This window comes from Rhinolophus ferrumequinum, unplaced genomic scaffold, assembly GCF_004115265.2.
Source record: "Rhinolophus ferrumequinum isolate MPI-CBG mRhiFer1 unplaced genomic scaffold, mRhiFer1_v1.p scaffold_109_arrow_ctg1, whole genome shotgun sequence".
Taxonomy (NCBI): Eukaryota; Metazoa; Chordata; class Mammalia; order Chiroptera; family Rhinolophidae; genus Rhinolophus; species Rhinolophus ferrumequinum.
In genome coordinates, this window is record NW_022680364.1 from 1,059,174 (window position 1) to 1,071,210 (window position 12,037).

At 46.0% G+C, this 12,037-nt stretch overlaps 2 protein-coding genes across 2 annotated transcripts in view; one reads left to right on the plus strand and one right to left on the minus strand.

Moving 5' to 3' along the window:
* LARP4B (La ribonucleoprotein 4B) overlaps positions 1-6,154 on the minus strand; it is a 69,521-nt gene extending 63,367 nt beyond the window's left edge. Inside the window, exon 1 of the mRNA XM_033102139.1 lies at positions 6,038-6,154. The gene's annotated coding sequence lies outside the window, so the exon portion shown is untranslated. The remainder of the gene's footprint in view (positions 1-6,037) is intronic.
* A 59-nt stretch (positions 6,155-6,213) lies between these two features.
* On the plus strand, positions 6,214-7,203 carry LOC117019937 (translation initiation factor IF-2-like). Its single transcript, XM_033102160.1, has 2 exons — positions 6,214-6,422; positions 6,743-7,203. The coding sequence occupies exons 1-2, from the start codon at positions 6,226-6,228 to the stop codon at positions 7,146-7,148; spliced, it is 603 nt and encodes a 200-aa protein (XP_032958051.1). The 5' UTR covers positions 6,214-6,225; the 3' UTR covers positions 7,149-7,203.
* The last annotated feature ends 4,834 nt before the right edge of the window (positions 7,204-12,037 follow it).

Genomic DNA, 12,037 nt, shown 5'->3' on the forward strand with positions numbered 1-12,037 from the left:
AGATATTAGTCAAAAAGGAACATGGACCTTACAATAATGCCAACGAAAGTTTCATTCAAAAAAGGATTCAAACTAAGCTTCCACACTAAATGACAACCAGCATACTATCAATTATTTACATGTTTTTATTTACCTGCTAAAAACACAAGAAAAAAATGCTTTTGCATTCCAAATGTCTAGATTTTTAATAGGTAACTTTCCACAGGAACTTCAAGTCTGCTTTTAAAGGTTCCTGGTATCATCTCCGACTATGTGGAGTTGTAATAAGCAAGGCAGCAATGGATTACAGTACTACACAGTCTGTATGGAATTTCGTGTAAGTGGTAAGGCAGAAATTATACAGATGGTAAAATGTCCACAATGAAACAGACACTATAATGTAACCAACAAAGAGAAAGAAAAAAAATGTTCAGAAAGTTTTTAAAGGACTTGATATTTTCAGAAAAAAATATTTGAAAAGGGACCATTTAACATGTTCAGAGAGATAATATTGAGGCAACTTATAAAGCTCTATCAAATTGGTCACTATGTTTTTATTCCTGTATTTTGAGCTTGGACAATAAAACAAAGCTTTTTGAATCCTGGAAACAAAATGATCTCATTTTTCAGGTTTCTAAAAAAGGAATCTTGTTAATTAGTCTGCCTTAATAAAAGCTGGAATAACAATTTTAACAACCAACAAATGCTAGCAGATTTAAGGTCTACTTTTAAAGTATTTTTTTAACACCTATGAGTATGTGTAATACAAATGCAGGGCTCTGAGCAAGCTATTCCTCAATTAGACCAGGGCTGTCCACGTTGGGGCCACGTGATACCCGTCTCTATGTGCTCATTCCTCCCCTCCACGCCACTCTCCATAAAGCAGAATTATCACGTAAAGAAGGCAATTCTGGCTATGTAGCGCTCCTATTTAAAACACTACACTGTTCTGAGGATACAGAACAAAACTCATCTCCGAGGACCTCCTGCATCCAGGAGGACTCTAGGGGATCCAGCTCCGCCTCTCCCAGCCCTTCTTCCTCAGCTTCATTCAAATCAGCTCCTCCAAAGTGCTCAGCCCCTCCTCAGCTCAGAGTGTTTGCATACTTATCCTTTTGGCCTAGAAGGGCTCCCGGTCTCCCACCCACCCTTCCTTAGGAAAGGAAACCTCCTAATCTCTTAGGCCTAGTGGTCTCCCAGCACCGCATACTCTCACACCTGAGTATGTGACCATCTACCTGTCTCAGTGGACAGCAAGCTCCAGAAAGGTGGGCAATTTATCCCTTTTGTTCACCATCATAATCCTAGGATTTGTTCATAAGTTATTTAGTGCATACTATGTACCATTCTAAGGTCTGGGTTCCTATCAATAAAGTAGACAGAAACCCTCGATCTCATCAAGTTTACATTCAAGTATAAGACAGAAAATACATAAAATACGCAAATTACATGGCATGTTATAATGTAACAACAAGTGCTACAAAGAAAAATAATGCAGGGAAGGGAAATGAGGAGTGCCTGCCACAAAATGTATTATAGTAAGTGCAATCATAACAGGCTTGCTCCTGGAAGCGTGGAGTTGACAAGAGATCAAGAAGTTTCATGCACAGAAGCTTGGCGAGTCCAAATGCCAGTTTTCTTTCCTTTAAAACAATTCACTTTCCTAATTTCTTCTAGACCACAGCTTTAGAGAAAAGCTCTGGTACCATTCATCATTGTACTGCTAGTGTCTGATTGATCAAAAACACGTGCTCAAGGAAGGAATGAATCATATTCTTTCCTCTCAAGGGCCCACCTCCAACCAGGCCCTGCAGCGACGATGGGGGGAGGTGAGATCCACTGAAGTTTAAAAATACATCTCCCGATTGTAATTGCTTTGTTTTGGGGTAATAAAATTTGCATTAATTTTAAAGCAAAATAAAGAAGGTAAGAAATGTATTGTTATCAAAGGGGGCACATTTTTGAAGATTGAACAAAAGTATAATCTAGGTCATATAGTTAATTACTCCACCGGAAACAGTACTGTATACACAAGATGCAGCTATCAAGTCAGTTAACACTTTATAAATGCAACTTTTATGCACTTTCTGTTGTACCCTTTTCTAGTGAAAATCTTGTTTGTTTATGAAAGCACGCAGAGGTATGATCTTTACATAATTTCTCAAAAACTGAGGTGGGAGGTGTCTTTAGGTGTGCCTTTATCTCTCTAGTTGAACAAAGTTTACTAAACTTCTATTGTGTACCTGGCCTTGGGCTGGGCAAAGAGGTTACAACATAAAAGGATCTTGCCTACAAGGAATTTCCTCATTAATTAGGTGCTATGTCTAGGGTGCTATGGACACAGGGAAGCACCCATCAAGACCTTAGAAATGAAGGAAGGGATTTCTGGAGGACTCCTGAAAATACATTTATAAAGACGGGTTAAGGAGTTAAGTTTTTTAAAAAAAGGACATTATTCAATTTCAGGCAAATAAAATACAGAGAGCAAAGGCAACACCATGGTTTTGGGGTTGGGGTAGGGGAGAGGGGGCCAGCGGCCTGCGTTCCCTGCCAGCAAGGAGGAGGCAGAAACGGCAAGGGCCCATGGGGCCAGGCCTGCTGTGTTCAGGGGCCTGGGTGCTTCTTATTTAGGCATGGGACAGTCACTGAGGAGTTTTTTAAAGGTCCTAATGATAAGGATATACCTTTAAAGCAACCTCTGGCTGTAGTGTCACTAAAATGGTCTGTGTAAATAAAAGAGAGCATTTTATTTTTATCACGCGAATAAATATAATGCCATCCTAATTTATCAGTTTTTAAGCCAAGACTTTTGCATATCAGATTTCATAAAGAACATTTTCAGTGACGACTCTTGTCTCAATGATTATCAAACTCCCACTACAAATTAAGTAGCATGCTTTCAAATTCGAGTAAATATCAATTGTCCTCCGCGTTACACAATGCACTCTGTGGCCCAGGTCTCCCTTGCAGGGAAGGAGGGGCGACACTAAAGAAGGAACTAGACCCTGACAGAAGGCATGAAAGGGGTGGCATCATTCACCTGCAACTCATCATGATTAAATAGGAGCCACACAGACTCACCAGAAAAAGGGTAAAGACAGTTCATAAAGGTATGCGGGGGCGGGGGCGGGGGGGGGGGGAGGGGGACACAAGCTAATTTTCCCTGTTCCGGAGTAAGACATTTACACTCAGGAAAAATAAACCGCTAGAATGTTAGGAGAAAAACTTCCGTGTTGGAATTATCATCCTTTTAAAAAGAGAACCTAATGGCTTTCTACCTTAGAATTCCATGTGCCAATAAAGAAATTCATTTTCTAATCATGGTAACTCCAGTAGAGTAGCTCCAAAGACATCAGCCAGTACGACAATTAGGAGCAAAAAGTTTAAATTGAAATACACTAAACTAACAGCAGGTCTGGTGAGTTTAACCCTCTCAGAGGCAGTGCCTCATTTACTGCATACTGTAAAATTAGCTTACAGAAAAAGGAGAACTCTTTACAGGAATAAAGTTTTACAAAAGAGCAAAAGAGCATAAGCAACAAAACCCCTTCAGCAGTGTCTTTTTTAACAATGTATTGTCCATAACCACAACATCTGTTTATTTTCTTGTCTCCATTAGCAAAAGGTCAAGTCAATGGTGTCACAGAAGGAATTACAAGAACATACTGAGATTTTCTTGCATTTACCAATCTAAAAAGAAAGTCCTTAAACATGAGAACTGCAAGGGTACAAGCATGTGTTAATGAAAGCATATTTAAAACTTGTGCCTTTAACATTAGGGCAATAACAAATGAATTTAAAGTAACATATCTACACAGCTTTTTGCAATCTCAAGGAACCATTATAAAGATAACACATGTTACTAAAATTAGACCTAGATTATAATCCTAGTTATTGCTATGAAAAGTATGACCAGCACGACACTGAAATAAAAATGAAAGGAGTCTGTCAGCCGCTTCTTGGTTGCTAACATCAACCACAGGCCTAGCACTACAAAAACTTGTAAATATTGTTGCAAATCCATGCAGAGTGGGCTAATTTCAGGCATTGTTTATTGTTATTATCAACAACTTGATGTCCCAACTTGCACTTAAGTATTTTAGAATTGTTTTATGATACAGAAAGACTGCTTCATAAAAACAAGTGACTAAGTAATACATGTTTCCACAAATTTTAAATGCGTATTTGTCAAAGTTTGTGCTTATTTGTAGAAATCATATTAAGTTCAATAAATTCTCCAAATCTCAACTTTTTTAAAGAACGCAATCCCTAGGAACATTAAATAAAATCGAATTTCTTCCTGAATGTGCTGCCATTTAATTTCAGCCACTCTTCTACAAAACACGTTTCAATGAGTGCTAGGACACTTTTGTATCCATATTATCATCTATTTTCGCTCTGGCTCCTACTCAAATATAGCATAATGCCTTTCTCTACATATACATTCTGTCCTCAGAACCTGATTTCTCTGCCCAGATACAGGTGATCAAGCAAAAAAAAAAATTTTTTTTCTCTGCTAAATTATAATTTAGCAGTCACAGAAACAGTCACAGAAAGAATATTGAAAATAGTAATAAGATAAGCACCATTTTCAAAATTCTTCTGATGTTATTATTCCCCTTTTAGAGATGAAGTGAAGTACTTTCTAAGTAATTTCTAATCAATACAAAGCTATGGCATTCTTTAATGTAAACAAGTCATCTCACATTAACTTTTCAAAATACAGGATGAAATTTATTCCTAATCAAACACAAGTTTCAAAGAGAAGTACACAAATCAAATTTATGGTTGAATAATAAACTTGTTAATCTGATGTCTTTCAGAAAGTATTTCACTTTAAGCCAACTCTAGCAAACTTTGCTCATGTGATTTCTTATAGTTTGACTATAAAACTGCCTTTCAGTATATTAAATACAAAGAAAAGTTGAAAAGCCACAACCATTTCAACTTCTGTCAATTACCCCGACTGTAAATTAGAGGGAGCCAGGCAGGTGGGGAAGCATGGAAATTGCACGCTGCACATAATATCTGACCACTGCAGAGAAGTGAACAGCACTCTTCCCCCACCCTCCCCGTGGTCAAACTACAACTTAGCACCTATTTCAAGTGCGTTTTAAATACTTAACACAACTTAAAAGACCAGCTAAATATCAAAGAACTTTCAAAGGGAAAATAACTTGTCTGCTTACTTAACAACATTCGTCTTCAAGTTGGCATTACATGTTTTAAAAACTCTCACAATTAAAAGCTAATTTCCCTACACAGTCCAGGGAAATCTCGTTCCTTCAGTTACCCAAAACTTCAAATTTCCACTTAAGATTAGGGCACTTAAAACTGGACTCGATCAAGAAGCAGGTGGTAAGAGATTCCTGACCTGTCCCTTTCTCCACTGTGTCACCTGGCCCTATTTCAAACATAGGACATATTCACATTTGATTTCTTTCTAATTCCTTCAGAATCTGCTTATGCAAGCCTATCAAGAGAACGGGAGCTTCCCAAACACACACCGAGCAACAAGATCCCCACTTCCTGGTCCGCATGACCCCGTCCCCTCCCCGCCTGGCCGGCAGTCCCGGACTCCGGGGCGGAGGGCAGGGCGAGGCCGCCGCAGTGCGGGCCGAACTCGCAGCGGGGACCGGACCCGGCCCTGTTCTGCCGGGGCCCCGTCCCTGCCCGGATCCCAGTCCTATCCTGACCCAACCCCGGCCCTGCCAGGACCCCGGACTGCGACCCCGGTTCTGCCAAGACCGACCACAAGCTAAGACCCCGGCCCTGCCCCTGCTCGGCCCCCAGCCCTGTTATGCCCGGACCCTAGGCTGAGACCCCCGACCTGCCCCTGCTCGGGCCCCAGTCTTGCCAGACCCGGGCCCCGTTCTGCACTCTGGCCCTGCACCCCGCCGCCGCCCGGCTCTGTCCGGCCCGGTCCTGCCGGCCGCGTCCTCCGGGAAGATGGCGGCCCGTGACAGGCGGGCGCGGCGTGGGTCCGAGGCGGAGGCCAAGTAGGTGGGGGAACGGGGGCAGGGACAGGACCCGGGAGCAGCCCAGCCGCCGCGCTCACCTGTCAGTGCCGCCGCCGCCCGGCCGCCGACCGCCGCAGCCCCGGTGCCCGGCGACCGCGCCACACGCGGACGGGCCGTGAGGGAGGGGCGGGAGCAGGGGCGCGGCCGGCCCGGACGAGCGGCGGGGGGCGGCACGGCGCGGGCTGGCGGCGGGCGGCAGCAGCTCCTTCCCGTTTCGGGCCCGAAAATGTCTCAACCTCGCGACTCCGGCGCCCCAACGCTCCTTCCCGTTCGCATGAGAACACACAGCTCCCGCTTCCGGGACTCGGCGGAAGTCCCGCCCCGCGCGCCCGCGCGCCCGCGCACTCACCGGCCAGGCCCGCCGACTGGCTCTCGGGGCCCGGGAGAGCCTGACGTCATGGAGGCGCGACGCCCCGATTGGCCGTGAGCGGCGTCCGGCCCGGCCCTCCTCACGGGCTCTCCGCGCGCGCGCGCGCCCCTCCCAGCGGCGCCTGTGATTGGCGCGGGCGCGCACGCAGCCAGTCCCCGCCCACCCCGCGCACACCGTCCCGCACCACCCATCCCCAGCGCCCCACCGAGACCCGAGGCGGCAGGCGGTCACCTGGACCGCGACGCCCCCCGCTCACCACGGGACACTGACCCTGCCCCCCTCGGGACCGCGCCATCCCTGTCCCTGGAAAGCGACGCCCGACCCCCTCACCCAGGGCCGCAACACCCTCCGAACCGTGACCTTCGCCCCCCAGGACAGCGACCCACGTCCGCCTCCCTCATCCCGAGACAGTGACAACACCCCGTGACCGAAACCACCGCCCCCCAGGTCGACGACCCACGTCCCCCTCAACCCGGGATCACTCAACCCCTCGACCCTGGACGGCGCCCGCTGTCCCCCGCCCCGGCGGTCGGCCGTCCTGGTGGATGGAGGTCGGGGTGGGAGAGCCCCCCGAGTGTGCTCGCTGCGGAGAAGGCGGTCGGGTCGCGGGTGCCTTCAGTCGCGCGTCGCTACTCTGTCACCTGCGTTCTCAGAGATTCCAAGGGGAGTGCTTAAGATCCGGGTATCTTCCCAAATACAGAATATGTCACCCGCCCCTGACCCAATTTATGGGGGAGAAAAAAATCAAAAGTATGTGCACCTTTAAGCTTGCTGCCTGATTTTTTTGTATACCCGCTCCGATTGATTATCGGAGGTATAGACATATGTATGAATTAGTCCAAACTGTAGGATTTAACCCTTGTTATAAAGGTTTTTCTGAGTCACTCTGTCCTGGCTCATGGTGCACCGGTGCTTATTGTTAGTTCCTCCTGAGGGTATTCAAATGACAAGTCTGCGTTGTGGACGTCCACGTAATGGTTGGGAGGATCACCTGTTGCCATCAGTGTGGGTGCCTCCTGCTTTGTGATGTGTTGTCATATCCTAGCTCTAAGACACTTGTAAGTTAAAACATATTCATAACACTGTCTTTAAGGATAATAATCATGTAAGACTGAGATTTCCTCTAACACTGAAAACATGTATACATTCCAGAAAAAAAATAGTGTTGAAAGCTCACTTTCCAAGAGAACCTACTTGTTGGGTATGCTGCAGAGCCCTTCTCGGGTGCCTCATTTATGCTTATGTCCACTTGTAACTTTTCAGACCAAGGCCCCTACTCTTAGCTGATGACATCAACCCTGGGCCCAGTGACGTGGTCTACCTTTGAATGATCAGGAACTCTCCAAAGTTAGTAAGTTAGACTTGTATCTTTGTTGTTTGTGTCTACATTATGGCAGACATTTTGATACACAAACAAGTTCCTAAATTATGAAACAGAGTCATAAATTAAATGATAGGAGAATACTTATGTTGAAATGGCATGTCTCACTTTCTGTTCATGTTATAATGATCCTTCCTGAACAATACTGGGCTTTTTGTACCCCTATGATTGTGTGTGTGTGTGTGTGTGTGTGTGTGTGTGTTTCAAACAACATCCATTTTCACCTTAGGATGTGAGGTTATAACATAAAACACATTTCTATGGCATTTCTACTTAAATAAGATCAATTTTAAAAAATGATTTTGGTATAAATGACTCAAACCACAGTCACCCATACTTACCAGGTCAAGCAGTTACAAGTTCTACCTACCCTCCCTAAAAACTCTTTCCTTCTCCCACTATGGATTGTTTTGCTCCTCTTCCAACAGTTTTAATAGCATGGTGGCCGACCTCTGCTTCCAGGTCTTCTTACCCCGTCATTCATTGTGCCAACGACATTTCCTTAAGAAGCCTCCTCGCCATCCCCTGTGAGTCGAGACCTGTTGTCTGCTCCAGAGAGTGACGTCCATGTTGTGTTCCGTGGACTAGAAGGCCTGCCTCAGCCCGTCCCTGCCATCTGCTTTCCAGCCCGAGGGTCAGACATCCAAACTTCCAATCACACTGACTTAGCAAGCATTTTGCAGTCACTGGGGTAGTTGCTGGGTGTAGACAGGAACAACACACAGGCTTTACACTCTAGGACCTACCGTTTACTGGAAGGTAAATCAACTGACAATCAGCACCTTGTGTGGTGAGTCCGCATAAAGACCAGAACAAAACTGGAGCGTGGGTTCCCAGATGTTTGCTGCTCGTGAAGTTGAGTGTGAGGCGTCTTTTCATTCCTGAGCACTGTGGTCCTTGACTGTCCTTCATCTGTGCTCTTCCCTCTACCCGAAGTGTCCTTCTTCTGCTTCCACTTCTGCTAAAGTCTGGCTTATTTTTTTAAGTTGCTGCTCAAATGTCAACCATAAATCTTTTCCTTTTAGATAGTCAGTTTCCCTTCCGGGCCCTCTCAGTGCTCTGTTAAAGCTGTTATAATTTTCCACTTACATGACTGTCTGCCCAGCCAACAGTCAGGTCCCTAAGGGCGGAGACCACCCGAGTGGTATCTGTGTATGTGGGGTGGGGGGTAAGTAGTTCCTCCTTAAAAATGTCTGTTGACTTAAACAATGAAAGAAGCAAGACGTTAGTCTCTCAGTAAAGGCCTAAATTTCAGCTAGTATCTGAGAACAGTCTTTTCTTTCATTCTCCCAGCATTTCCTGTGAAAAATAAACACTTTCTCTACAGTGTGTCGTCACTGGAAGTGACCTGACCTGTATGTTAGCAAACTCATTTGCACCATTCAAACTTTACCCCTAATGATCCAGAGCTGAACACTCACCAACCCCCTACTGAGCCTCGAGGGCCGTGCTGAGCGCTGGGGAGATGGCACACAGCAGAGGCAGGCGAGCAGACAGGCGGCGCCCAAGAGGAACAAGGCTGACTAGCAAGTGTGTACAGAGGGCACATGGGAGGGGCTGCAGGCGGCTGGGGCAGGAATCAGAGAAAGTGATGACTAAGCCAAGGCCAGAGAGCAGAGTGGGGGGGAGAGGCCAGTGCTGGGCCAAGGATGGCAGTGTTTGAGCATGGCAGAGCATAAAGCCAAGGTGGTGACGCGGGGGCACAGGAGCCCAGAGGGGTGAGCAAGGCAAGGACCCCAACGGTCTTGTGCGACACTTAAACGTTTGGGTTTGATAGTGAGTCGGGATGTTATGAGGAGTCAAGAGGGGGCTCGTAAAAGGTTTGAAGCTCTGGAGGCTCTCTGGCTCCAAAAAGCCACCAAATAGAAATACAACAGGGAAATAGCTTAGTCAAATTAGGTGGAAGTATCAAAATAAATAATGACAATAATACATTAGAACACATTGAATAAAAAAGAGTGCATGAGTTTGTACTCAGAAATATAAATAAAGTGTAAGTGACACTGGAGTATAAGTTGCCACCGCTGCCATTTTATAGATGGGGAAAGTGAAACTCAGATGTAAAGCCGTCTGCCTGAGATTGCCGTGCGACTGACGGCCAACCAGACTCCAGATTCAGTGTGTCCCACGCCACCACGCGTTCCGTGTTCTCTGACAGCACCATGGAGGGCCCATTGCAGACATTTCACATTTTGCTCAGTGGAAATCTTTTTGCTGTACCTTGCTTAGCATAGCAAAGTGGAAGACAAATCACTTTCTATATAAAGACTTAACCAGACAATATATTGCTCCCTGATAAAACCCAGTCAGCCTGTGACATCTGTGCTCAGAGAAGAATAGCTTCAATTCTCCCGGAAGACGTTAGCATGTCCTGCGTGTCCAAGTCTGGTTATATAACCTTTGTGAATGGAGATAGGAGTTATTTTAGTCCACCTGAAATCAGAATTCTTTCAGTCTTAAGGTCTTGATCCTATAACCATATCCTAGTGTGTTTGCTGAATGCAGGTGAACATGGCTCTTAATATGTTCCCCCACCCCCAAAGCACAGTACTATTCAATGAACACCTATAAAGTCCCTATTTTGATCTTGAGCATGATGTTGTTTGTTAAGGGGTATACAACAAAATGCTTATTTTTTTTAAGTAAACAGAAGAAATGCTACATGTAATATGGGCTGCGTTCTCAAAGATATTACAGAATTTGAGGGGGAGATGAGACAGAGGACTTAGCTAGCAGTGTAGGGACTTCAAGGCCTGACGGGTTTCCCTCAGTGGAAAGAGAGGAGGAAAGTATCTGGAACAGGAGGACAACATGAACTTGGCATTTACGGGGAACAGTGAGGAAACTGGACTCTGGGTCAGAGAGTACATGACGGGGAGAGACAACACGAGAAGCACGGGCTAGGCCCAGGTGGGCTGACCGCACCAGACTGAGGAATTTGGGCTGCATCCTGAGGCAATTGGAAGGCTGTGGAAAGATGGTCTCAAAGTGTCACTTAGAAATTGAATTTAGGTGGCAACTAGAGGTTGATCTAAATACCACAGAGAAAGTATTGAATGTTGGGTGGAGAGTTGGGCCTTAAGATCATGACTGGACGGAATCATTGGCTCAGAAAGAGAGGTTTGTGGAGGCTGAGAGGCGGAGCCGTGTTCCTCTCAGGCTGAAGGGCACTCAAAGTGGACCCGCAGTTCAGGCCATTCGCTGAAAATGAAGTCGACTGGCAGGATGGAGCCATGGCGAGGTCCGCAGAAGCCGTTGTGAGGAATGTGCTTGGAAAGAAGTGAATGTTGGAGATGTCCTCTTGGCTGCTACTCACGCGTACAGATCTCAGGTCCTCAGCCTGCTCTTCCTCCAGTCTGACTTCGTCACAGGTCCTACTGATGGAAGTCCTTCTCCTGCCTCCGTCTGAGAACGGATGGACAGGGACAGGCCCAGTCCCCCACGGCCTTGCTATTCCATCTAGTGATTGCAGTTCCAGTTGGTGTTCCTGTATCCAGTATTCTGTAGTCCCTATTTTTGCTTTCATTTATATTTCTTATGTTAACTAGTGTGTTTGAGCACATTTTCATGTTTGTTAGTCATTTCTATTTTCCTTTGCCCAGTTAGATCCAGGTTTATTATTGGAAGTATCTGATGGAGACAGCTTAGAAATGGAAGTGGGGGGAATAATTACATCAAGGAAAATAGGAGGGTATAATAGGGGAAATGAGGATGGAGAAGGGGAGGGGACTTCCCAGATCAAACTCCTAGACCCTCCCCAGAGCCTGACCTCCTCATTTCTTCCAGGACCAGGTTCCACATACTTCTCCCACCTTCTTTTCTTCTCTCTGGACCAGACCTATTTCCCTAGGTCCCTATTCTTCCCAAATAATTTAGTTTAACGAGGATCCTCTTTCCCAAAAATCCTATTTGCACACATTCCAGCCAGAAGGTCAAAAGAGCCTTCATCCTGGAAGTCGGTTCTCTTTCGAATAGACCAGCCTCTGCAACGTGTAGAAGATGGTGGGCTACATACGTAATAGTAAGAGTATTATTAGTTCTCACCTTTGAATGAGTGGGGAACCCCCACAGGATGAGCCTTATAAATATGGGAAGTTGTGATAATTTCATGACCTAATGACATTTTTAGAACCATGGTCACTCGCTCTGAGGGAGGCCAACTGACATATCGTCAAGACAGGCCAGCAGCTGTGGAGGGGTCCCTGTGGGGAGGAATGGAAGCCCCTAGGAAGTGGTCCTCCAGCCCCAGCGGCTCCTAGGCTGAGTCTCATGCGATGCCTGCGTGAG